The sequence below is a fragment of the Nesoenas mayeri genome (genome assembly GCF_963082525.1).
Source record: "Nesoenas mayeri genome assembly, chromosome: 17".
In the NCBI taxonomy this organism is placed as follows: domain Eukaryota; kingdom Metazoa; phylum Chordata; class Aves; order Columbiformes; family Columbidae; genus Nesoenas; species Nesoenas mayeri.
This window is the reverse complement of record NC_137565.1, coordinates 11,222,409-11,249,485: the sequence shown is the minus strand read 5'-3', so window position 1 is coordinate 11,249,485 and position 27,077 is coordinate 11,222,409. Positions and strand designations below refer to the sequence as shown.

General features: G+C 47.4%; 1 protein-coding gene across 1 annotated transcript in view; it reads left to right on the top strand.

Moving 5' to 3' along the window:
• Positions 1-27,077, top strand: part of TBX5 (T-box transcription factor 5) — a 39,210-nt gene that overhangs the window by 966 nt on the left and 11,167 nt on the right. Inside the window, exons 2-7 of the mRNA XM_080355291.1 lie at positions 1,479-1,654; positions 3,355-3,449; positions 6,104-6,223; positions 6,940-7,087; positions 9,252-9,404; positions 17,644-17,735. Of these exons, the coding sequence (XP_080211417.1) occupies positions 1,479-1,654; positions 3,355-3,449; positions 6,104-6,223; positions 6,940-7,087; positions 9,252-9,404; positions 17,644-17,735 (784 nt within the window). The remainder of the gene's footprint in view (positions 1-1,478; positions 1,655-3,354; positions 3,450-6,103; positions 6,224-6,939; positions 7,088-9,251; positions 9,405-17,643; positions 17,736-27,077) is intronic.

The window sequence follows — 27,077 nt, the reverse complement described above, 5'->3', positions numbered from 1 at the left end:
TTCAGCCTCTCACTGCCGGGCTTCTGGCTGGTGTGCGGTGGGAAAGGGGCGTTTGGGAAGGGAGGGAGGGGGGCACGGGCCGTTTCTGTATGTGATCTTTACCTCTAGAGGTGTGGATCTGGAGTCCCTTCGCTTTTTGTCCTTTTAAATTATATATACGTATATGTATATATTACCACTAGCAGAGAAGATAATTTTCTGCCCCCTCCTTTCCACTCCCAGTTTTCCTCTGTGTTTAAAGGAGAATTGCCTTTTTTAATCTTCTTATTTTATTGGTTTTTTTTAAAAGGGCTTTTAAATATTGTTGCCGGGAGAACTCATTTCACAACATTCTCATGTACTTAAACCCAATGTTGCCTCCATATAGTTGGCCTTTCAAAAATGAATCCCCTTCTTTGAAACACGCAAGAGATATTTTTTAAAAGCTACTAAAACTCTAAACTTCAGAACAAAAATCTAGCAGATAATTCTATTGCTTTTGTCTTTTTAATTTTTTTTTGCCTGCTTTGAAAGTTTTACCATTTCTGATAGAGCTTTTAAAGCAATGTCAAAATACTGCCCTTAAAACTCGCCGCGTTACTCTCATCAGATGTGAACTGTGTATTTTTCAAGCTCGCTTTCTCTTCTCGTGCAGTTTTACTCTAAATGTTATTGTTTAGCTCACTTCAGCTCCAATTCCATCCCCCGTTCACCAGCCCGGGTGCGCATTACCTTGCACAGCGTCTCGACCGATTGATTTTTTCGCACTTTTATATTTTAACTATCTCGTCCATCCTTTGCTTTACTTGCAACTGTCCGCGGTGGGGGGAGAAATGGATTCTTTTTCTTAAGGGTGCGAGAAGTGGAATTTTCTTTGAAAAGGGGGTTGTATGAGGGCCCTTGCGTGTCGGTGGCATTTGCCTGGTGGAAACAGGAGTGGAGTGAAAGCTCCCACTTTCCTGGGAGGAAAGTGGGGGGTTTAAGCCCCCTCGACGGCAGCGAGCCCGGAGGAACTGAGGATGTTCAAGGCTCGGGGGGAGGCTCTGCCCCCCTTTCCACCCTGGATCCTCGACCTCCACAAATCACTTGTGTGATGAGTTGGCCGGTCCGCAGCCCCCCAGTGTCTTACTCCCCGTATCCCTCCAGACAGACCTAAAATACGCTGTTTACCTTTTCCAAAAGATGCATTTAATAATACCGCCTCCCTTCTCCCCTCCCTCTCCCCCCCGCCTCCCCCAAATCCTATCATCCCTTGCGGGCTGCGATAATAAATAAAAGTCTTTATTTCTCCCTCTTCCAAAGTTAAAGGGCCTTGTTCCCTCCCCGGGCAGCTGGAAGTGAGTTGTGGGGCAGCGCGGGTTTGTTGGGCAGCCCTGCCTAGCGCTCCGGCTCGGTCCCCCTTGCATATATATATACGTATATATATATATATATTATTAAACGTCAGCATTGACTTATGCGTCTCTTATCTCTGCTCTCTCCTCGATGTGTGCCTGCAGTGGGGGATTCAGCGAAGGAAGCTCGTAACATGGCGGATAGCGAGGAAGGCTTTGGGCTCCCGACCACGCCGGCTGATTCGGAGGCCAAAGAGCACCAGGCTGAAGCCAAGCAGGACACTCAGCTGGGGGCCACCAGCAAGTCCCCCACCTCGCCCCAAGCAGCCTTCACCCAGCAGGTAAGGACCTCCGCTCCTCCTCCTCTCCCCCTCGCTCTTTATTTTTCCCTTTTCTCTGCGTTTTTTGCCACAAATATCAGCTCAGCTGAGTGGCTGCTCCAGCTCTGGGCGGTGATGACTCGTTTTAGGCCCCAGGAGAGCGAAAAATCTCACCTGATTGTCAGAGCCGTGGGCCTCATCCTGCTTTAGTGTTATTTGGGGTCGCATTCGAGAGCTGAACCTGCGGGGAAGTTCACGCGTGAATATTGGGGCGCGTGGAGGGAACAGGCACAGAAAAGCACCCAAAATATTGGAGAGAGGCATCCGCTCATGGAGATGTGCACTCATGGAGATGTGCACCCACAGCCGTCCACGCGTGAGCGTACAAATGCACACGCAAGCACACACACAGACAGCTGCGTTTGCGGGTATGTGTTCGCTGTGTCCATGCATATTTGTATAAGATATAAACATATATATATGGGGAGTCCTTGTACAACGGGGCGTACACATGCCCACGCAGATACAGCCACACTTAGGTCTGCCCGCACCCACGCAATGGGCCCTGAGGGCGGGCAGGGGGTGTCACGCGTGGGCACCCCGGAGCCAGGCACATCCCGGGGTCCCCCTCACATCCTCCATCAGCCTTTACCCCCCCGTGACACGCGTGGGCTCCCACAGGAGACCCGCCGGCCGCAGCTCCCGGCAGGGTAGAGCAGAGCAGGCCGGGGCGGAACGGGCCGGGCCACCCCTTGGCTTCTCCGTCCCCGCCCGGCCCGGGCGGTACTGGGACCTGTCCCCTGGTGCTCGGCCCCAGCCGGGTCGGGGCGAACGGGGCCTTTCTACCGAGATGGCCTCGCCTTCCGCGGCTGCGGAGCCTCTCCGCAGAGCTCCACTTGTCCCCTAGCAGGTAAATCCTCGGGGGGAAACCTCCTCCCGTTGCGGATGCTGCTCACGGGGGTACGGACACCGGTCCCGGGCTTGCCCTGCCTGCCTGAAGCTCGGACCCACCGTGTGCATATGGCAATGGACCCCTGAAGCGTTTGGCGAGGCGCTTCGGCTTTATTTTGAGAGCGGGCAATATGTGCTTGGCTTAAGAAGGGGATCCACTGTACCTCCCATCCCATGGTGGAGGGGTATATTGTCCCCTCGGTGGTATCTGCGGTGAAAAAGCGTGGGGCTCGCCGGGCCCCGCTGCGAGCGGCCCTTATGGGGGTGAAAAAGGGAAAAAAGAGGGGGCAAGGGGAGCAGAGCTGCCGCCACACACCACTCCAGCCTGGAGAAGCGGAACCTGCGGGTGTAAATTACTCATCGGAGGGGTGTAAATCTCCTCCGGCTGGTTCTTGAGAGCAGCTGGGCCGAAGCGCTGGGGTACAGCTCCCAGCGGCGGCCGGGCTGGGAGGATGCGGGCTGGAGCCGGCTCCGGGTGCTCCACGTCCTTTTCTTCCCCTCCCCGGGAGCACTGAGGCCCGCAGGATCCTGCCCCAGCCCGCCCCCCTTGATCAGCATCACTGTGCTGCGGCCTGAAATCCCGTTCTCCCCGGCTTTGGGGCCGGATTTTCCCGGGAACACCCTGAGCTCCGGCTTCCATCACCCGGCCTTTTCCCTCCGAGCTTCCCGCTGGGGCCATGCGGGGCCCCGCCGCCCCCTCCTCGGCTGCTCCCAGCGCGGTTCTCCCCGCAGCGCTTGGGTCTGACGGCTTGTGCCTTCCTCCCACGCAGGGTATGGAGGGGATCAAAGTGTTTTTGCACGAGCGGGAGCTGTGGCTGAAATTTCACGAAGTGGGGACGGAGATGATCATAACAAAGGCCGGGAGGTAAGGGATGCGGGGGGAGGGCGGGCTGCCTGCCTCCCTATGCGTGGCTGAATCTCGTGTCGTTTGTGCGGGTTTGCGGGCGGGAATTGCTTATGGGGGCAGGGAGGGAGACACACGCGTGTTCGCAGAGCCGCGTGGGTGGGGATGCGGGTTTCTGATACTGGTACGGTCGCGTCTCTCGTGGGTGAGATCCACCCCCCCGTGTGCGGATGTGCCACGGCCCCGGGAGCGCCCGCAGAGCCGGGGGCGGCCGTGCGGAGAACCCTCCCTGCGAGGATACAGGCAGAAGAAATTGTTTCTTCTGGCTTCTTTCTTAACCAGAACAGTTGGATCGTTAAACCCAATTTCAGGCCTTTGGAAGCTTTCCAGGCGAATGCGACTTGCAACCACTTGGCCAAAAGCGAACCTTGTTTAGAGCAGCTCGCTGGGCGATTTCGTTAGTGTTGTTATTATTATTTTTAATTAAAGCAGCAGCTCGTCTCTTCTGCGATTTTGCAACGCCCTACGCTGTTTACAGAAGTTTCTTATTTATTATGCGCGCACTGAGGAAAATGTATCCAGAACACCCACGCCCACCCCATTTAAAAGTATATGTGGTCTTAAGCTACTGTTTATATACTGATAGCAAAGCTGTTTAGATGCATAGATAGATGTGTCTGCAAATAAATAGCATCCGGATTTAACTGCGTCCAGATACACATTTCTATATGTGTGTATTTGTCTGCGTGGGTGTGGAGAAAAATATACAGCCTTGCAAACCCAACTTTATTGGGACTACGCCTAATCGATTCCATGACTGGCTTAGTAAACCTGATCCGTAGATATTTATACGTGTACGAGTGGGTATTTAAGTGCGTTTGAGGCGATTTAACATTATTCTTAATATTGATGTGTTGAAGGGCTGTTAAATTGAAAAGTGCCTAAGCCACCGAGACCCAGTGAAATAGTCTCTCCAGTCGCATCAGTAAACTGGGGGGCAGCCCGACAATGGCTTTTTTTCTTTGTGATTTTAAATTAAAATAATCGGAGGAAAGAGTGGAAAAAAATACCCTCCACATATAGAAATAGTAGTAGTTTGAGATTGCAAGGACACACTAAACAACGCGGAGGCGAACTTTCATTTTGCTCTGTCATCTGGTATTTGTTGTGGTCTTCCAAAATTTGCCTGAAGAGGGAGGGGAAAAAAAATTGGAGCTGGTTGTATAAAGTTTTAGCGAATAGATATGTCTCACGGCTCGCCTTCCCCTTGCATCTCGGTGCTGCTGGAAAAATCGGTATTAAAGAAGGGTCTTGTTTGTGTCCAAGGGGACGTGGTACAAAAAGGAGGGGGGGAGATGGTGGGGGTCGGGGTTCTGCTGACCCCCGGCCCCGTTCGGGCTGGGAGAGCGGTGGAACCTCCCGAAAAAACTGAGTTCACAGAAGGCAAAAAAAAGAGCAGCACACGGAGGGAGACATGAACCACCTTGCAGAAATTTCAAACAAATATCGCAGTGGACAGAAATCTCATCTGGAAAGCAATAAACCAGACATTTACAGTGCAGGGGCTTTAGGCGAGATGCGGGAGAGGTTTCCTTATTTATATAATTCCTCATGTTTATTGTTGAAGTTGGTGTTCTTGCTGGTCAGGTGTTTTCGATGGAGTTATAGATCATTCTTCAGGTGCAATTTGGTTTATTCTCCCTTGAATCTTTTGAGCTAAACCCTGTCTTTCTTCGTTGGTAGCTTTTCTTCCCCCCTTCAACTTCTTACAACTGAATTAAACCCCAGCCCAGATGCCCTATCGCAGAGATAAGCGCCCGAGCCTCGGAAAAGAGCGCAGTATTTTTAGAGGTGTGGGGTTCTTGTTTATGCGTGTTTTAAGTCCAGGGATACATTTTCATCTGCTTTATTTTTAAATATTTGGAAAGCTCAAACTAAAATAACATCGGTGTTTTAAGTCCCTGCCTTGCAGTAATGGAAAATATTTCGAAAAGCCCCTGTCTTCAGTGTGTATCCGAGTGTTTCCAAGTATTTGTCAGGTATGCTTGCTGATGTCTCTGTATGTGCATAAGGCTGGACACGGATCTGGTGTCACACCTGAGTGCGTGTAGGTTTGGTTTTTTTCATATCTGCACATAGAACCGTTGATACACATAACGGAGGTTAAAATAGATGTATTTTAAATATAGATATTTACTTTTAAACTTTTTTCTTCCTCGAATCGCATCCCCTGTTCCAGCGGTTTATGTATAGAGGGAAGTAACTTGCTTCCAAAAGCTCTCACGACCAGATTTGTTCAAAGAAGGGGGAGTCGAAATCTTGGCAGAACAGATAATTAAGAAAAATACGAATAGACGTGCAGGCATACGAGTAGGTGAATGAATAAACCCGCCAGCCTTGTAATTAGGATTCTGCCTCAATAAATCACCTGTATCCCCTCAGCTGGGACCCTGTGCGGTACCCAGGGACACCCAAACATCTCCCCCACCCCAGGGGAAGGGTGCACCCACCCTCTGCCCGAGCCTTTCGGAAGGTCCAGCTGAGATTGTGGCGTTGCCCTTTTGTTAAATGACTTCCCCCTGTCTCTTCCTCGCAAACACACGAAACCACTTTGGAAAACTTTCCCTTCTTTGCTTTTATACTAATGCACTTTTTTTTTTAAACATTTTTAATAGGCGTATGTTCCCCAGTTACAAAGTGAAGGTCACTGGACTTAATCCAAAAACTAAGTACATACTGTTGATGGATATTGTACCAGCGGATGACCACAGATACAAATTTGCAGATAATAAATGGTATGCACGCGTGGGGGAAAGGGGAGGGAGGGGAGCTCTGTGGCGGGTTTTCTGGGTTAGCCAAACCTGGGCAGCACAGGTTGGGAGATACCTCGGAATCAGCGGCTCATCTTTCTTTTTTATCCTGCAAAGGAAAGATGTTGGGCTCCCCCTGAGCCTCTCGAGATGCTCCCAGGGTGCTTGGGAGAGAAATTAATTAAAAAGAGAAAAAGTCTGTCGCAGTTAGCTAACGATAACTGTAATGCTGTTTGACGATGAGATTGTTTGCTATCGTGGAACCGCTGGTTTAATTATATTAAGGAAGGGAATATCTCCGGGCAGGAAAATCTTTAAGCATTTGTCCACGGTCCATCCTTTGCTCTTGGCTTGGGTGCCGGGAATTAGGGAGGGGTGGGAAGTTTGGGGTTAAACAGGGAAAACAGCGAGAGCCATCTCCGACGGGAAAGGCGCCAACGAGCTCAATTAATTCTCCGAGAAGTATTTGTAAATGCCTTTTTCTCCCCAAGCGCGGCGTGACCGCCGGCATCGCGCTGCCGCCGCGGACGGGCTGCCGGACCAGGAGGGACCCCAGGAGGGGGATGGATGGATGGATGGATGGATGGATGGATAGCGGGCAGGAGCCCACGGGAGGGTCCCCCCGCGATGGATGGATGGGGGGCAGGAGCACACGGGAGGGTCCCCACCGCCCGGAGCTCAGTGTTCCTGTCCCCACGCAGGTCGGTGACGGGAAAGGCAGAACCGGCCATGCCTGGGCGGCTGTACGTGCACCCCGACTCCCCGGCCACCGGCGCCCACTGGATGAGGCAGCTGGTTTCCTTCCAGAAGCTCAAACTCACCAACAACCACCTCGACCCCTTCGGACATGTAAGTACCGGGGGTGGGAGGAGGACACGGCACCCGCGGAGGTGCTGCCAGGAGCCCCACGCGTGTTCACGGGCATCTCCCACTGCTGCCAACGCCACCAAGGTCATGGCAATGTCACCCATCCCCAAATCCCCTGTGTTGGTGGGGTGTTATTTTCTTCCCTGAGAGGGTGGGATGAACTCCTAAGGAGGACCACCCCACACAAAATGGAAGCATAAACCTTAAAAGTGGGTTATTTAGCAGCACTGAGTGAGAATTGATTACAGATCCCCGGGGACTGGAGTCCGCGAGTGGGCGAAACTCTCCCAGATTAATTGAGTATTTAGCTGCCCGGTTTTAACCTCATGGGGAGTCTTGGAGCGTTAAAATCTGTTCCCTGCCTCCGTGAATTTGGCTAACAGGTAAAATCAATCAGGCATAATTATTTGAGGAAATAGGACCTAAAACCATGTGGATACCTCAGTCCAGGAGAGGAAAAAAAAAAAAGGCAACAATAATTAAAGACAATAAAAAATTTGAAATCCCCCTAGAGCTTTTTGGACATAAAAAGTCTTTGCTATACTCGTGGGGCCGAGAAAGCTTGTGTGAATTCTGCAGCCAGAACCAGCCCTCCTTCGAAGGTCTCCAAAGATGCGAGCAAATATATATGTGCATGTATGAATAATATATATATCTATAAAAATATATATATATATAATTACTTAATCGGCTATTCGAATCCAGAACCCGCTGTCTCTTTCCAAGAGCGTGTTTTTCTCCAGTCTCATTTCAACACTTCAGTTTCTTTTTTTTTTCCCTAAGTTTTTTTTTCTTCGCTTTTTAATGATAAATCTTGTGCTATTAAATCCGTGACCACGTGGTCACTAAGAAGCGGGGAGTAGGGGGGGAAACTGCAGGTCAGAGCGGCCAGACGAGCCCCCAGCCCACCACAATGCTGAGCATCTTTTTACGGGCGCTCCTCCAGCTGGGGGGGTGGGGGGTGTGTGTGTGATTTACTTTTTTCCTTTTAAAACATTTTATTTTAATTTTACGTTTAGCTGGTGGCAAAACAGTTGGCAAGCGCTGCTTTCTAGGGATCAGGGAGGGGACAGCGGGGACCCCGCAGTAGCGCAGCCGGGGGGACCTGTCCTACCCCCCGGGGTGGTTTTGGGGAGCAGTTCCTGGGAGGGATGGAGGGGGGATCCGGCCCCGGGGGGACTGGCCCAGGCATCCCCCGCTGCGAACAGGCGGCTCTGGGGAAAAGTCCCTCTAAACAACCCGAAGGCGCTGAGGGGACAATGAGGGGACTTCAGAGGAGGAGCTGCACCAGGAGTCTCTCAATTAGAGTCGCTGTAATGAAATTAAAAACCATTAGATCGTTCACCGTTGATGTCTACGACTTTCCTGGATGTCAAAGCAATTTGCTTAAACCCCCGGGACGGGGGAGGCGGCGGCGGGGCGCGCTGCGTCTCGCTGTCGCCAGGGTCCGGCAGTCATTATCGTGACCGAGCGGCCCCCCGCCGCCCCCCCGAACCCGCCCCCCCCCGGCGTCTTCCCCCAAGATTAACCCGGTACCGAGCAGGGACCGCTTTTTATCTTGAACACAGCGCGTCCCTCCCCACCCCGCCACCCTCCTCTCCCATCCTCTGCGGGGAGAGGCGGGGGGGACATACTAAATGCCTCCAGCCTTCCGCTTCCATTCCCCCTTGCTTCTATGCCCTCCTTGTGGGGGACTTGAGATGCCCGGGCCATCGTAGTGGTGAGCTGGGAGGTTTTAGGGACATGGGAAGGTGGAGAACCCCCAGCAGCAGCAGGTTCAGGATGCCAAGATGTGTTGGGGGAACAGCTCTGGCCCCTCCAGGGGGCTGGGGGGCACAACAGCAGAGCCCAGGACTGGTAAGGGGGAGCAGAGGATAAGAGCCACCTTTAACAGCATCACCCGGCCGTGCTGGGCTCCTTGGTTGTGGGAGAGTGAGAAGTTTCTTTAGAAAGATGTCCCCCAACCCCAGCATCTAAATCAGCCCTTCTGGGGAAGCCCTGAAGAGAGTGAAGACTTTGGCGAAGGGGATGCAAGGACCTGCAGGTCCTTTCTTCTCTCCCCATCCCTGGGTAGCTGTGTGTGTGGGGCTGCACTGCTCTGTGTCCCCTCCATTCCCATGAGATGTCCTCTCTTCTCCTTGCCCAGATCATCCTGAACTCCATGCACAAGTACCAGCCCCGGCTCCACATCGTCAAAGCGGACGAGAACAACGGCTTTGGCTCCAAGAACACCGCCTTCTGCACCCATGTCTTCCCGGAGACTGCCTTCATTGCTGTCACCTCCTACCAGAACCACAAGGTGAGGGGCTGGACTGGGCCCCCCCCTCAGCAAAAACTGGGTCATCTCTCCTGTCTTCACCCCACTGCTCCTCCTAAGGGCCTCGGTTCCCCCTTCCCCTTCTTCCCTCCTCTTCTTTTCACCTTCTTCTTTTCTTTCCCTTTCTCTTTTCCCCTTCTTTCCTTCCCTTCTTTCCCGTCTTTTCTTTCTCCCTTCTTCCTGTCTTCCCCTATTCTTTCCTTCCTTCCCTTCATTTTCTTCCCCTCCTTTTCCTCCCTTTTTTCTTTTCTCCTTTTCCTCATCTTTTTTTTTTCTCCTTTTCCTCATCTTCTTTTTTCCCCTTCTTCTCATTCCGCCCCCCCCGTTACTTCTTTTCTTCTTTTTTCTCCCCCTTCTTCATTTTCCATCCCCTCTGTTATTCCTGGCGACGCAGACAAAACGTCTAAAGACGAAGTTTAGGGCGAGCCGAGGGGGAATTAGCTCAAACAGGATGGTTTGCTCAGAGAGGAGACGACCAACCGAAGGAAGTTTGGCTTTATCTTCTTTCCCCCCCTCATCGGTCAAAGGCTCGTAATCTGGAGAAGGGAGCCCGGCGCTCCCCTCTGTGGCTGGGGCGCTGATAACCCTTTGTTTGGGGAAGGGGCTCCTGGCCCGGCCGGCTCTGTGGGGAGGTCGGCAGGGGGCTGCGGGTTTGGCAGCGAGGAGGCCCTGGAAGGAAAGGGAGGTTCTGTGCTTGGAATCAGCTCCCTGCCCGCCCAAGCAAAACAAAGCAAAAAAAAAAAAAACAACCTCAAACCAAAAAAACCCTTATATATGTATCAAATAAGGTTTTCTCGACATGCTGCTGGGTGGACACGTGCGGATTCCCGCTGCCAACCCTGTTTGCCTGCCCACATGGGGGAGACCCTGCCGTGGGGTTGTGGCCCCCTCTCTTTCCTTTGCTCAGCTTTTGGGTTTCCAGCGAGGAAGGAGCTGGAGGAAGGCTCAGGGCTGGGGTAGTTTGAGCAGATGTATTTAAGTGATGCTTTTCACTCACTGCTGCCCACAGACCCCAATAGCCCATCTCCAGGGCAGTGCCCTACGAAAAGTCAACTTTCCTTCCCGGGAAAAAAAGTAAATCCCTCCCCAAATAGCATAGAAAGCAATTATTGCAAGCTGTTACTGGTACTTCTGGACAGATAGGATGACTCCTTTGCACTTGATGGAGTGAAAGAATTGTTTTTCAAAGGGAGAAACGTCATTTAACACCCCGGATAAATCCTGAATGCTTTCCTGGAGATGTAAGTAGGAAGCTCCTAAACCTGTGCGAAATGATTGTGTTTCCTTCGTCACTCAGTTGGCAAGGGAGATACAGAAAGCTGAGGGAGGCTGGAGAAGAAAGAGTGTTTCACCGTAACTAGGGAGAAAAGAAAATACTTCCCTGCCCTTTAAAATAGGAGCTGTTGGCACAACCAGGACAAGCAAACTGAATCCAAATTGAGCCCTCGCCAAATTATGCCTTAAATTATAACTCCGCTGTGGATGCTATAAAATCAAGTTTAACTTCTGCTTGATGGATTCAGAGAAAGAATATAATATTAATAGAACTGGGAGTTAATAAAACAGGACACACTGCTCGCTTTAAATGCATTTCCCTATGAGAACACAGACCTGAATTTAACTGCTTTCCTTTGAAGAAAAATAGGGCTGCTTTATAGTGGAGAGAGGGGAGGGAAGTTATCATGCAAATAAAACAAAAGCCAAGCAGAAACATGTAAGTACAGTAGTTTGGGAAAACTGCCATATTAGGAGGAGCAGGAATATTTGATTGTAAATCAACAACATCTGGTTGATAAGGAATGACATCTGCGTATCCGTCTCTGTCAAAACAGACACGCTGATGAACGCATGAACCCCTACAGACACACACGCGCTCGCATCCCAGCAGACACATGCACCCGCACGCAGACACCGCGACATCTTTTACACACCCCCCGACACATTTTACATACACTTACATCCCTCCCCCCCCGAAACACACGCATTCCTCCTCTTGCTGCACCAAACCATTGGGGGAAAGAAATAAAGAGTGGCTGTAGCCCCAAGATAAAGACCCAACTGAGGAAGATAGAGCCATAAAAATAAACCAGGGAATGATCTACCCTAAATGGCATCTCCCTCCAGGGAAGGGAATAAAATTTGTAGCTTGCCCCAGTGCAGATGGAGAATAATACGGGGGCTGAGGCGGGAGCAGCTGATGCTGCGGCGGATGCTGGTTGTGCAAAGGGGTAATAACGTCCTTCAGCTGCATGGGGTGGCAAGTGGAGTCTTTTCCACAGGCAGAAGCTCAAGTTCAGCTTTCAGAGCTGAGATGTAGCTTAGCAAAATATCTTTTCATGTTGCAATGCAGACTGTGTTGCCTGTTGCCGTAAACAATCGCAGTCCCACCAGTCCGGATCTGTCTGTTTCTGTCTGTCCATCCCCATATCTTGTTGTTGGTGCACTGCCTGTTTTTTCCTGCTTAGAGCCATCTCTCACTTGCACCCATCACCTGCAGCACATCCTTCATGCAAACTTTCTGATCTGCACGATCACACGATTTATAAACACCAATATATTTCACAAATAATTTTTATAAACCCACGTATTTTACACACACATATAGACACAAATTCATATGTACATGTGTTTTGGGTTTCAAGAACTATGTTATAGGTGAATTATATTACAGAATTAATTGTACAACTTGCCCATAAATGCATCCGAGTCTATGCTTACACAGCTTATAGGAACACTCATGTGATTTCAGATCCATCAATTTATTTCAATAGCACAGCTGCAATCCCTACGTAGGGCTTGTGCTTATTTCCCCTGATGTTTTAGGCAGCCTGAAAGATATTTAGACACACTGGGCTCTCCCTCTCCCCAGCCCTGGTCCCCAAAAGGAGGGTTAAACCAGGAAGAAGGTTTTGGTAAAGTTTTCAGTGCGGTTGTCAGCAGCTTGGTCGACCACCTCCCCCCTCTCTGCAACCGTGAAAAAATACCCCAGAAATATTGAGGTGTTAAAATAGGTCACATGCACATTTCATTTCCTTGCCATTTACACAATGGGTGCTTGCAATCAGGTTGATTCCCAAATATTAACTTCCCCTGCAGTTAAGTACCATTTTGCTGTAGCTTAAATCATTGTGTTACTAGCTTGTATTTATTAGGTACTAGCTCTCTGCTTAGGACCAGGAAATGAACCCTAATAGACAGAAATAATTAAGGTTCTGCCCTCATGAGGGTTCTTTCAAAAGCAAGAATTCACAACAATTATTCTCATTAATTTTTACAACCTACTTTCCCCGTTAGCTGGACTTGGGCTTTATATTGGTTTCCCCCCCTCAGGATATCCAGTTTTATGCTGATTTTTTTTAACATTCTTGGTAGCCCAAATTCTTTTAAGGAAACATTAGCCCCCATTGGGATACTATAGGCACCCAGAAGTGCTACGTTCACCATAGCAATGCAGAGAAACAGTGAAGGGCCTGGCTGGAGACTGATCTGCTGTGTCCTTAGATAGCTGGGTTAAACAAGATGAGACCATGTGTCTTCTTTTCATCGGTGTCTTCCTTCAAGAGCTCTTGTGTCCTTCACAACCTGTGTCTGAACCAGTCCTGTCTCCCCTTTGTCCTCAGGCTTGTCCCTGCCACCCTAGGACAGGGTGTTCAGCCAGTTCCAAGCTCCCGGCCCCTTTTGGTCCTTGATCCAGCCGTGTCCCCAAGCTTTGCAAAGACATCTTATCTCTCTCCAGCCTCAGTGCCACCTCCTGACCCACCACCTTCTCCTCCCCAACCCTCTGCAAGGTCTGTCTCTTCTCATCCTCCGTTCTTGTCTCCTGATTCAGTCATCAGCCTCCTCAATGAGCCCCTCTGTCTCGCACCAGCACCTCCAACAAGCTCCCAGTCCCTCCCATTTCCTTCACTGGCTTCTGGGTTCAGCATTTTCTCCCCCCGCTTCCCCTGGTCTTTCCTTCAAGTTTGGAGTCCCAGCTCTCTGCCCAGCTCCTCTCTTTGGCCCAGCCAGATGTCTGTAGTCTCAGCAGGCACCTTGTCTTCATCTGCTTTTTTCCTTCCCACCACTCTGGTTTGGCTTCCTCCTCCATGGACTTGGTTTCCACCTGGGTACGTGAGAGTGCGAAAGAAAAAGGCTCTGTGCTTTCAAGCCTGAAGCCCAGCATCCCAGTTTCTCCCAGCAGCAGTGACAGGGATGGTCCTGGCCCATCTTTGCCATGCTGAGCAGGACCATGGTCACCTGCACATCAGGGACAGCATGTATTTCCACAACATGCAGCGGTCCACACGTGCTCAGCTCAAGAGTAATCACCTCGACCTCTTCATCACTAAATGGGGTGACCTGAATGGTATCGTGTTTTTTTTCCTCACTGAGGTTTTTAAGTTGTCCAAGTGGGGAAGATTTTCACAAAACTAAGGATGCCCCCCTTGCAGGACATGAAGTCCCTTTTCCAAAATGCCCAGCCTTTAGGACAGTGTCAGAAAAGCCTGAGAGGGTCAGGGTGGTGTGTTTTCCCTTAGCTGAAGTGCTCAGCAACAACAGCAAAAGTAGGACCAGTTTTGTTGATAGCAAAATAAGTAAATGAAAAGAGCCCAGGGCACATATGTGGTGTGGAATATTTCAGCCCTAGCAAAGTTTTGCAAAGTTAGGTCCAATTCAGAAAAATATTGTTATGGCAAGTGCTTGACAAGAAGTAATGCTAAGTGGTAATTTTGACCCTGGCCATAACAATGTTCATGAGCCTGTAGACACACATAGTCATATAAATACATGGCTATGCAAAAAAAAAGTAGAGCATCTTTTCTCAACTTAGCTAGATGCAAAGCTAAATTTTATCATGCTGGAGCTACAGATGCCATTGGAAATATCTCAGCAGAAGAGCTTTGTGGTCAGTTAGCCCAGAGAAAGTGGCGCCGAGATTTCATTGGGAACTGTCGCTTCCCGTTAAAGTGAAGATGAACCCATCGGTCAGATAAGCCCTGAAAAGTGTAAATGTGGGAGGCTTCACCCTGGCAAGCCCTTGTCTCAGAAGGGTCTGCAGCCGCTTTAGAAATCAGTGGTCAGAAGTGAACTTTGCCATCCATTTATTTCATAAACAAACACATAAACAAAGCCCTACAGTTTTATTAAATCTGTGCTGTATAATCCAGCCCTGGGCATTCTGTCTTAATGACCTTGCAGGATGTTATATATATATATATTTTTTCATGGTTTAATTGTCATTTGATTTTCTGACAGTTTTTTGTTCCCCCCACCATGAGTTACTTTCAATTAAACAGAGTTTCGCTATGGCATAGTTGATCCAGAAGAAGGTTATTTCCACCCATTTGTTTGCTTTTCCACCTCTGAAATAGTTTGTCAGCCAGCCAAAAACTGGCCAAACAAAATACCTTCCACAGGCTGTTTTCTAAAGCAGGGATTCACCACCTTTTTCTCTATTTCGTATTTTGTTGTGTATGGTTTTGTTCAATCTGGCTTGGACTCTCCTTGGCTTAGCGCTAGGGCTGATGCCTTGAGTTGTCATCTAGGGAAGTGCTGCTCTGAAAGCTCCTGCTGAAATCCATCTGAGGGACACCAAAGAGCTGAGACCTAATTTAAAACCTTCTGTAATCCCTGGTTTCTAGATGCCTTCAATCCAGCAGATCTTTAATTTTAAGGAGGCTGAAGTTAGCCAGGCTTCAGGTGGGGCTTTCTGCACATGACATATGTTAATACTATTGCTTGTGAAAGTGTTTCTCATGAGGATAAGAGAACTTCTCTACTCACAAAGTGACATATTTGCAAGACTGAGGTTCCATATGATATTTCATCTGACATTTCGTAGGTGATTAAAGGCTTGATTCATCAAACAGGGCATTCAACTGAGGTCCTTAAATTAGGGTCTAGCGTGTTGATGGCTCCTTCTCTGGTGAACGGAGAGTGGTGGGGACCTGTGAAGGCAACGTGACACACCTCAGAGCCCTGGTACCCTCTGGCAGCCCCCATCTCTCCCCATTGATTCCAACAGGAACACTGGGAGACGATGTTCCCCATGCAGGCACCTTGGTTAAAATGCCTTCGGTTAGGTTGGGATGAATCCGGCCCTTTGTACATATGTATGCTGGTGCCAATCCTGTAAATCCTCACTCAGTGAAGGACTTCACTTATGCAAGCAAATATTGCTATTGGGTTCAGCAAGTGAGGACAACTTGTACATTGAGCGCGTTTCAGAATGCAAATGGCATAGAAATGTTCAGAAAGTTGAATAATGCCTATTATTCATTACAGAAATGCTACCACCTCTCCAGTGGGAATTGATAGGCAATTTCTTTGCAGAATACACTGCTGGTGGTTTGATTATTTAGGGCTTTTAATTATAAAATGTGCTAGAGAACAACACAAATGACAAATTGGACCAAACAGATTGTTTGTTCACCCTTCTCTTTGAAATCTGAAATGCGTGACAAAAAACAAAACCCAAACAAACAATGCCTTGTTTATTTAATAAATTAGGTCTTGATTTAATGGGAATGCTCATGGGGACAAGCATAGGGGTGATGGGGTCTTTGTGTGAGATTTGGGGCTGAACTGGGCAAAAAAGGCAAATAAATAAATAGCCTTTGGAAAAAAAATATAAGATGAGAAAACAGCAAAATAATCTGGTTGTGCAGACACCTGGCGGGGTTTGCTATTGACACTAGCCGAGCCAGATTTTTCTCTTTGAATTTTGGCAGAGAGGAGGGTCCGGTTGTGTGTGCTTGACTCAGTGGACATGAACCTCTCTCTTTTCTGCCGCCATTAATCTCGAGCTCTTTCCTTCCCGTTGGCCGACTTTCAATAGGAAGGAAGGAAGGACAGTGTTTCCATAAAATGCGGTGGGCACCTGAAGTTCTTCCAATGGCAAACACAGGGTAGTGTCTCCTCCTGGGCAAGTGACCCTCCCGACTGCTGGCTGAGGGCTCAGACTGTCAGGCAGTGATGGAGCAGAAGGGGAGTTGTGGCCTCTTCTGCTTGAATATTAAAAATAAGCTGAAGGCTGGTACGGGACTTTGCACAGAGACCGATCCTCTCTCCCAAGGCCGGGGTTCCCTGACTGCAAACTCCAGCTGTGGACAGATTTATTTAATATACGGGTGGGTTTATGGTTGTGTTTTTGCTGAACGAGCCAGAGCTCCTGCTGCCTTTGCTTTGCTGTGCCAGCTCTGGAGGAGCAGCTGGTGTGAGGTTGGCACCCAGACTCCATCCTCTTCTGCAAAGACACCAAAGCATTTGCATCAAATTTGGCACAGCAGAGCGACTCTGTACAAGATCAGCAAGGCATTTGAGAGTGTTGCTGGTCCACAGTTAATATTTGCTTAAATGACAACCACTGGCTTGAGAAAACCTGCTCAGCCAAGTCCTCTATGAAGGAGGGGATTGCACCTCTTTGAGCAACACTTTGGATAAGGGTACATTCTGTACAGCAGCTGCTTTAGATGTTTAATTTAGATGTTATAAGAGGACCAAAGTCAGGAATCAGAGGGGGATCCATCCCAGGAAACCTGAGAGGCTGAAAGTAGCTAACTAGGCAAGCAAACTAGTTCCTCTTAATTCCTTCTAGAATTAGTTGAGAGGCAAATATTCTTCCACGGCATGATGGTCAGAAGTGGAGTTGTCCTCTAAAACAATTATTCCAGGCAGTGGTTACAGGTGTGGGGCTGGCTGGGGATGGATGGCAGATGCAGAGCACCTGGAGAACATTTAGGTGGTCTGAAATACAGAAAGGGTGAGCTTCATCAGTCTGAGAGGATCCAGGTTCTAAGAGGTGAGGTTTGGGTCATGGCTGAATATGGATGAGGAAATACTTGTTGGTATCAGTGGGATTTGTTCAGGCAGTATGAATTTCATTCCTGGTCTTTTGGTAAGTGCAGTGCCCTTGCTGTCCCAACAGCAAAAAGAAAGTAAGTCACTCTAAGAAAACACATTTCCCCCATTGAGAAATTTTTTTGTGTACAGTCCCATATGTTAGTTATGGGACAAGCCTGAGAGAAGTGGGAGGTTGATGAAAGGAGGTATTTTTCCAGTGGAGAGATGTAGAGGAAGGCCCATCTGGAGTGGTTGATGCCTGAGCCGAAGGACGACTTGAGTTCCTGAAAGCTGTGTTTTCCCCCACATCCCTATAGGCTTGGGTTTAATAACAATATCCCCTCTCTCCCAGGCTGTGCCTTGGACTTGTGATGAACCCGTTGCATTTCCTCCCTTTCAGATCACCCAGTTAAAGATTGAGAACAACCCCTTTGCGAAAGGCTTCCGCGGCAGCGATGACATGGAGCTCCACAGGATGTCCCGGATGCAGAGGTAATGTGTGTCTCCCTCGCGGGGACCTGCTCAGGACCACGTGAGCCACCTGGCCTTTGCTTTGCATGTCTTTTGTGGCTTGAGCTAAGCCAGGACCTAGTGGCAGCTCCTTTTCTGGCGGCTGCTTGTGTATTTTATGTCAAGCTGTTGAAATATCATCAGGATGTGGGGCTGAAATCCAGGTCTTCCCACTCCCAGGCAAATGCTCTAGCTGCTGGGTTACAGAGGCAGGATCTCACTTGTGGGTTGTCCTCTTGGCCACTGGGACCTTGTATATCTTTCTGACATGTCCGCGTCCACAACAACCTCTAGTTTGTACTAAACAGATGTCACTGCATGTGGGCTTAAACCTCTTTAAAGCAACAAGAGACTTGGAGTGACTCTGAGAAGGTCTGGTCATCAGATGACTGTAGAAGAACTGTTGGGTATTTTTTTGCCCAGGTGGCAGTGCTTTAAAGACAAAATTCTCAGCTCTGCTCTGAGAACAGGTTTGTTAATGGTGCTCCAGATGCTTCTGGAGATCTTGGTGTGGAGACCTAAGTTGTGCTGGTTTCTGGCTTTCAGAGGGTCTTTGGCAGGAGGGGAGTGTTTGCCTGGTCAGTTCTGGATGTGCAGAGCAGGAGCATAGGCATGGTGGTTTCAGGTTGAAGAAGGAAGGTATTAGAAAATGTTGGGATCTCCAGGGCCAGGTGGCTGAAGAGGTCTTTTTGAATCTCAGTTTTGGATGTAAGTGCTTAAGCTGAAAATCAAACCTAAATCCTGTTTAAAAATCCAATTTCAAGTCCTTTTCTAAATGTCACGTCCTGCCAGTAATTAACTTTGTGCCTTTCACTTCACTTGGAACTTCACCCATGTGTCAAGTTGCTTCCTGGTGCAAATGTTTTGCAGGAACCCTGCCATACCCATGATTATACCTAAGACAGATGTAGACGCTCAATATAGCACTTTTCCATCCAGGAGGGCAGGAGTGACTCAGATCCCTTATTCTCCGGGACTGACAGAGCTGGCTGGTGGTGGAAGGTTGTAGGGACCTGCATTGGGACCTTCTGCTGGGAGGTCTCTCTCTACCACCCACCCAGGAGCCGGCTGGAGGTGCTCACTGCAGGCTGGGGTGCAGATGTCGGTGCAGATACAGAAGTCTCCTCTGGTTGCCGCATTTGGTGACCTGAGCACAGCTCTCCGCAGCCGTGCGAATCGTGCTGGTGGGCAACAAATAATGCCTGTAAATGCTGATGCCCATAACACTACTCAAATGGGCAAATGTACTCCTGTGTACAAACATTTTCAGGCTCAGACCCAGAAAAGCCAGTAAATATATACATGAAAATAAATAAATATATATAAAATAAATATGTATATAAATATAAAAATCACGTTTCTCAATCTAAATCATCTCTGTGGTCTTCTGAATGTGCCCTGTGTTCCCTACCTGCCTGCCCTTTCCAACGACAGCACAGATCCTGGCATAATATGTCAATATTTATTTATTTATGGGTGCACTACCACTTGAAATAGTTTCCCCCCTCCCCGTGCCAGCTTCCCAGCCTCTATTGGAACTTGAGTAATGATGTCCCCTGCACATTTTTGCTGCTAAACTGCCCTTTCATTATGGTCAATGGAAAGATTTGAAGGTTTACATTCATCGCGGGGTTTTTTGGAGCGAGAGGGAGGAGGTAAAACAGTGAGGACTATTAGGAGGGCTGGATGCCATATGAAGAGCATGGCATCGAGCCACGCTGAGCTTGTGCTAAAAATTGCTTGGCATTTTTATGCGGGCTTGCGGTCATAGTCAGTGATACAGTGAACAGAAACACTTGGAATATATAAATGCACCCACTCAGATGTGGGTTGAAAGGGTTAAAATCCACAGCGTTGACTTTACAGGATAATTTCTGATGCTTGCTTACTTAATAACTTATCTTCTGTATCGATAGCATAGAAATGACTCTGTACCTTTACAAAGATTTCATTTTTTTTTTTAAAGGGAGAGCAGGATAAGAGTATTATAGTAAAATAAAGACCCATTCAAGGTTGAAAATATTAGACAAATATGTACCCACCTTTGTGGTTTTTTATATCTATCTGAATATATACAAAATTGTATCTATATAAACATATGAAAACATATATTAAAATTATATATATATTAAAAAATAAATTGCATATAAAAGATAAAGAACCATTCAGTATTGAGCATGCTAGAGAAGTATGACCTACCTTTGTGGGTTTATATAGGTTTAACATATAAATATATATTAAAATATAATTAAATATATATGAAAAAATGAATATATAAATGTATACATGTGTGTGCATATGTAGTGAAGTTGTTTCACAGTGATGGACCCACTCCCCAGCTGGCATGTATAGGTACATCTGTCTTGGCTTCAGGGGAGTGACGTCTATTTATGCCTTGGAGAATATGGTGGGATTTGGTTTTAGTGCCTTTTTTTGTTTAAATTATAGAAAAAAGTAGCTGGAAAAAACACTCTTTAAAAATACAGCGTACAGACTTTTGTACCAGAAACTGGTGACCTGACGTTCCTCAGGCCACTGATCATCTCATTAAGGGGTATAGCTATGGAGGGAGTTAATTTTTCATGCTGAGGAAATCCTTGGTACCTCTATGTTTTCTTTATTGCAATTTCAAATGTTTTTTAATTCCTGGCATAGGGCTATTGCAAGGGGGCATCTCCTGGCTGGAAGCAGCCCTGGGGGAAGCAAACGAGGCTGAGATGCAGGGGTGATCCAGCCGGGTGCATGAGCTGGCTTGTGACATCCCATTTTTGGGTAAGGCTGGTCCAAAGCGTGTCCTTCTGCTCACCCACCTACGCTCCCACCTCTTGGAGCAGCCTGGGAAGCCTGAGCCCTGGTCAAGATGTGCTTCCAGCACTGAACCTTCAGGTCCCACCATCTTGCACAGGGCTTGGGTCAGATGCGAGTAGGTGTGTGGTGACTGAAGGTGTTGTCTAGAAGAAGCATCCTCAGGCTGAGGGTGTCTCGGCTCCCTCTTTGCAAAGCAGAATGTGATGGGCATGTTTGGAATGTAAAGCTGCTTCCTTGGAGGGTTCACCCCATGGATGGTGGGATGGGGTGAGGAGCCCACCTTCTGCCTGTTTTGCCTTCAGAATCAGAATGATTTGCTTGCATGTCTGCCTTTTAAACAGACCAAATTACATGATATCAAGTCCATATTTACACAAATAATTGCCAGCTGGCCAGCTCTTGTTGTCTCCTTGCACGTTTGGCTATTAGATGATGGAAGGGAGATCAGTTTGCTGGGTCCAAAACTCTCTCACTCGCCTCAGGGCAGGTCTTGTAGATGGGTGAAGCAGAAGCAGGTCTAGGTGCCAGTGGAGACTTGGCCTGATGAATCACAGAATCCCAGAATGTCAGGGGTTGGAAGGGACCTGGAAAGCTCATCCAGTGCAATCCCCTCATGGAGCAGGAACACCCAGATGAGGTTACACAGGAAGGTGTCCAGGCAGGTTTGAATGTCTGCAGAGAAGGAGACTCCACAACCTCCCTGGGCAGTCTCGTCCAGGCTCTGGCACCCTCACTGAGAAGTTTCTTCTCAAATTTAAGTGGAACCTCTTGTGTTCCAGTTTGAACCCATTACCCCTTGTCCTATCATTGGTTGTCACCCAGAAGAGTCTGGCTCTGTCCTCCTGACACTCACCCTTTATATATCTGTAAACATTAATGAGGTCACCCCTCAGTTTCCTCTTCTCGAAGCTAAAGAGCCCCAGCTCCCTCAGCCTTTCCCCATAAGGGAGATGCTCCACTCCCTTCAGCATCTTTGTTGCCCTGTGGAACATCTACCCATGGAGGTAGGATGGAGAGGAACTAAGATGAAGCAGGGAAGAAAGACAAGTCAGAGAGTCAAGAGTGAGCTCAAGGTCTTGTGTGTCTCATGGAGGATTCTCACTCCATCTCTGTGTGTCTCTGGCTGAGCAAAAGCAGCAACAAGAGTTGGCCCAAGTGGCCTTTGGGGACAGGAGCTCTGCAAGGCAGATGTGGATGTCTTTGTGAGTCCATCCCTCTCCATGGTTTTCTTCTTTGCAGGACCTCTGTGGTGATTTTTATTCTCTGATTTCCCAGAAGAAAAGTTAAGAAGTCTGTCCAGGTAGAAAACTTCATTCAGTAGTGATATTAAGCCTTTCGGCAACAGATGACTTCATTCAAAAAGAATAGCCATGAGCTCCAGAGAGATCCAAATTCCAGTGAACGCAGACTTCTGATACATGTTAATTTTCCCCCCACCTCCTTTCTTTCCTGAGACACATGGGACCCCTTTAGCAGTTTCTTTGACAGGATGAGTGCTCTGGGAGAACAGGGGTTTTTTTAAGTTTTCAAGTTCCTGAGCATGAGATCAAGTTTGTTATTTCCTCAATTAAAAAAAAAATAGAAGAGATGCTAGAGGAATACGAGTTATACTGTATCTGTATCCTGGAGTCATGCTGCAATTGAAAAACATAAATCAGCTAAACGTTATGTAGTTGTGATGCTGGGAATTTTAAGCAAAGGGTTCCTTTCAGATCTCTTGCCCTTCTGTACTGTAAAAATTCCTTTTGTCTCTGCTTAGAACTTCTGCCTGTGCCAAGGGGAATTTGGTGTGCAGAGCAAGAGCAAAACACGCGGCAGAAATCCACAGAGGGTGAAGATTATGCAGAGGGACGCTGAGATCTGCATTGCAGATGCCAGTGTAGGACCTTGCCCTTAAAATTCCCCATGCATGAGAGTCAATGGAGCTGTGCAAATAAACCATAGCTATTGGGTGTTTTTTAGGGGATTGCGTGCAAGTTGTAGCTATTAGGGGTTTTTTTGTTGTTGTTATTTATTTATTTATTTATTTAAAGCTGTGACTGTCAGAAGACAGCAGGGGAGAAATGTTTGTGGGTCTGGGGCCAGAGGACTGTGGAAAAGTAATTCTGTTAAACCCTTTAACCAATTTTTGCTTGTCATCTGCAGCTCCCATTGTCTTTAGTGGTTATTATGGGTGCTGAAGACCTTCTGAAAGTCTCAGGCCCTAGTAAATGTTTATTCCAATTAATGCAATTTAGTGCTTGAAGCTTCTTATTGGGAAAGCTTTTGAAAGGAAAGATGATTACGTGAAAGGGTGGCTCTTAGCTCCCTTGATGGGTATCCTGGGTCCTTTCAAAGTGAGGCAAAAATCCAGAATGATCCACTTGACAAAGAAGAGTGGCAGCGTAGCTCAATGTTATGTTTTCTTCATCAAAGACCATGAGCCACAGTTTGCTGCCTTTGGCATTAATTCACAATAATCCTCCTGGCTCCAAAGGAATTATTCCAAAGATTTCCTGGTGTAACCAAGAAGATAAACTGGGCCAGACACAAAGGACATGATATCAGTACCATGATTCAGAGCTGGCATAACAGAGAAGACAGTGCATTTTGGGGTAGAATAAATGGATGAGTCTCTAGGGTCCAAAAGGGTCATCTACCTTGGCATGTTAACATCATGTTGGACTCATGGACACCAGTTTGATTAATGCAAGAAGGTCTCAGTCCACAGCAAATGACCTTGCTCTCCTTGCATCTTCTCATTGCATCTCTTACATCCACTTTCATATCCCACGTTCTCTCATGGAAATCTCCCAAGAGCCACGTGCTGTCTGAAACATTTTCAGTGTGAGGCATAGAATTATAACATCTGTTGGAGAGACGACGCTTTCCTCCAGTAAACATCCCCAAGGAGTTTTTCCGGGTCAGATCCCCAGTGGAAACCGTAGGCTTGAACTGTATTCTATAGAAATTGGCAGAATTGCAATGAAATTGAAAATAAAGCTCTGCAGACTTCACTGGAGGATATTCACAGCTCTTTGAAAGTGGGAAAGTCGCCTCAAGAAACACAGGGTAGCTGCAGTTTCCTCTGTTGCCTCTTCTTTGGGGCAGCAGGACCTGACCTGCAGAAGCTGTTGGCCAACATCCATTCTTCATCTCGTCTCGTGATGTTTCTTTTCTTTTATTTATTTTTTTCTCCTCTCTTCCTCTTTCTGTATCTGTTATGGTTGATCTCAATTCGTTTCCCATTCTTGAGTCTCAGCAGGAAGGATGACAATTGGTGGCCTAGGAAATATAAAAGCAAAAAGCCTTTGGGTTGTATTTGCACATCTGGAATTGGGGGCTGATTCTTCACTGCTGTATCCACAGGTGCTGGGCAGGTGGAGAGGACAGGATGGATATGATGGCAAACACTTGTTCTTTTGTTGTGACTGACCAAGGAGGAGTTAAAATCTGGCAATTGGAAAGAGTGGAGGGGTATTGCTATGTTTGACCACTGATATACCTTTGGTCAGATTTTAGACTAGAAATAGCTATCGTGAACAAGACAGAGAGAGTATCTAGCTCAGGGTCTTCAAAGAACATGGCAGCAGCTAAACATGGGGAAACCCTCTTCTGTATCATGCCTCATCTTGACCTTGAATGGGTAACAGTATGATCCTTGAGGCCTGACATTTAATAGGTCTTTTGAAATCTTGTCACCATGAGCTACAGCAGCTTTGGAGAGCCTTGGTAGATAACGTTTGGCTGCAGAAATATCAGAAACAGCCTCTAAAATAATTTGCTTAGGGCCAGCAGGGGCTGGATGCTTCAACACAGAAACTTCCTGGCTATAAACTGTGGCTCTTCCAAGAGATTTTTAACAAGTTTTCTGTCTGGCAGCTGCACTTACTATGCATTGGCTGGTATGTTAGGAAACTCAAAGTCTGCACATGAAAATAAATTGAGAATTATTACTCTCTTTCAGCATAATGATAAGCAAGAAAGTGGACTGGATGTCGCTCTGTGAAGGTCTATGTTTATAATTTTCCACAGTTTTTATTGGTTTGCAGAGGCCAACAAGTTTTTGATCTCTGAGATCACAAACATTTATTGAATTTGCTCCTTTGAATTGTTTGGTAGATACGAGGTTGTGGCACAAATGACCTTATGGAGGTCTCGACTCTGTCATGGTGAGGGCACCATTTGGCTGGGGGAGGTGGAAGATGTCATGAGAGAAAATGAGACCGAGTTGGCTAATTCCATCTGGCAGAGTCTGATTTGGGTGGAAGTGCTTGGAAAATGCAGGAAGGATTCACTTGTAAGGTCTGATCCTCTAAAGAGCAATGTGTGTGCTATTAGGAAACGGTTGCGTAGAGTCGGTGTCTGATCCTACGAGTCTGGGAAACATCGAACCAGGTGTGAGTTAAGAACTGAGTCCAGAATTCAGGACCGAATGCCTTCACTATGACTTGGACCTCATCCCTTGTTTCTTCCCACAAGCTCTGATGAAAATCAAAGCAATATTCTCTCCTGGTGGCCGTTCAGCTGGGAGCCCGGTGGTGCAGAGACGGTACAGCACCTTGTGCAATGTGTCTCCTTCTTCCTCCCTGTCCCCTCTGCTATTGTAATACACCAACTATGGTAACCGAATATTCATCGTCAGCTTCCAACAGACTTTAAATAGACCAGTGACAGCTTCCTTCCTTGTAAAGTCTTTCCCCAACCAGCTTTTATTTTTTTTTCTTCTAATTTTACAATTTTTAATGCAAAAAAAAAGAAAAAGTAGCCCATTAACACTCTAATGTAAAACTAACTCCTAACTCACATTCTGGCCCAGGAACAACAGTCTCTTCCTTGCTGTGTGGACAATTTCCCATCTTGCCTGCAGAAGTCGAGCTTTAACAATTATTTTACCTTCCTCCTTTGCTACAATTTTTTTGGACAACAAAATTTCTGGACACAACAGCCATTTTGTGCCAGAGCCGAACAAAACCTTTCATTCCATTAAACTGTGGCTTGGGATTACAACCGCCTATTTTGGGAATAGCGACTTTTAGGCACTGAAGAAAAAAAGGAGAATCTGATACATTTTTAAAGACTGAAGGATAAACTAGAATGGTAGCTGTGTATGCTGCGTATTGAGTGGGCTCAGGAAACTGTATAAATGTTTTAAGGAGACTGTTGGTATCACTTTATTAGAGCTCAGCTTCTATGAGGAAGAAAAAGGTAGAAATACAGAGGTAACTGCCTTTGTGTCTAGAAAAATGGCAAAGTGAAAGAAAGAGAATATTTTAGATATTTAGTTAGAAAATACTTTCCTTCCTCTCCCTCCTCAAATAGTTGATTTTTTTTTTTGACAAAAATAGCACCTAACATGTTTTGACTGAAATGGAAATATTTCAGTCTGGAAAGAAGTCATTGCGATACCTCCTGGGAGCTGCTGTTTGGAAACTTGGTGTATCCAACCTGTTCCTTCTCCATCGTGACTCCCCCTTCCCACCGTGTCTCCTGCAGAGCACCACGGTCTTGTCGTATGGTCCTCTCTTATGTGTCTCCTTGGAAGTGCATTCAGAAGGGAATTTTTGGTCCCCAACAGGAGTGTGACATCCTGACACTGCCTATGTTGGGGTAAAAATATTACTGTTTCAGGTATATAGATCCTTTATGGAAAGGAAGCATATTTTTTTTTAATCAAGAAAAAAATCAGGTGGTTGAATTTTGCTCTCCTCAGCTCTCCATTGGAATGGAGAAGGTGTAGATTTAAGTGAGGAGTATCTGGGATGGGGATGGCTGCTCGGTGCTTGTGTGGTGCTTTGCACAGTGGAGGTCTGATGTTGATGGGGTCTCTGTGAGCTCCCCTGAGAATTTACTGTAAGAAATGCCCATGCAGATCTAATTCCATGTGTGAATGGGGAGATGAAGTCACTTCCAAAGAGACATCCAATTATTACCCCACTCAAGCAGGGAGAAATTGTGACAACTTTCATCTCAAAAAGAGACAGAGAACAACAAAAAAAATGAGGCTCTACCATTTCTTGAGAGATTTGGTGTTGGTGGTGTTGGAGCTGAGGAAGAAGGAACCAGCTAATCCACACAGCAGCCTCTCATTAGGGAGGAGAGCTAAGGGCAAGGTCCATGTGTCACCTCCCTGCAGCTTGTCTCCTTGGAAGGGAAACCTGGTGGGGATGCAGATTTGGGGTGTCATGCTGATACTATTTCCATAGGGATCCCTGTGTGAAGGTGGAGCGTGATAAGAGCAGGCAGCTCAGAACTGTGAGCTGATAGGGCTAGGTGACCTCCTAGAAGGTTTGGAAGCTGTAGCTCTTGATCTTCCTGAAAAGCCACCCAAGTGGGGTGGAAATGCTTGTGCTGGTTGTCCATAGGCAGAGAGGTCCTCTGAAGTGCCCGGCATTCATTGCTGTATTGAGTATCTGAGGGGTAATTCTCTGCTTTCTCCAAGTCCATTTCTCTTCTGTTCCTCATGCACATCCTGGACTTTGGTTCTGGGAAAAAGCTGCCTGGCTGGTGAGCCCAATGGGTGGAAAACCCTGCTCC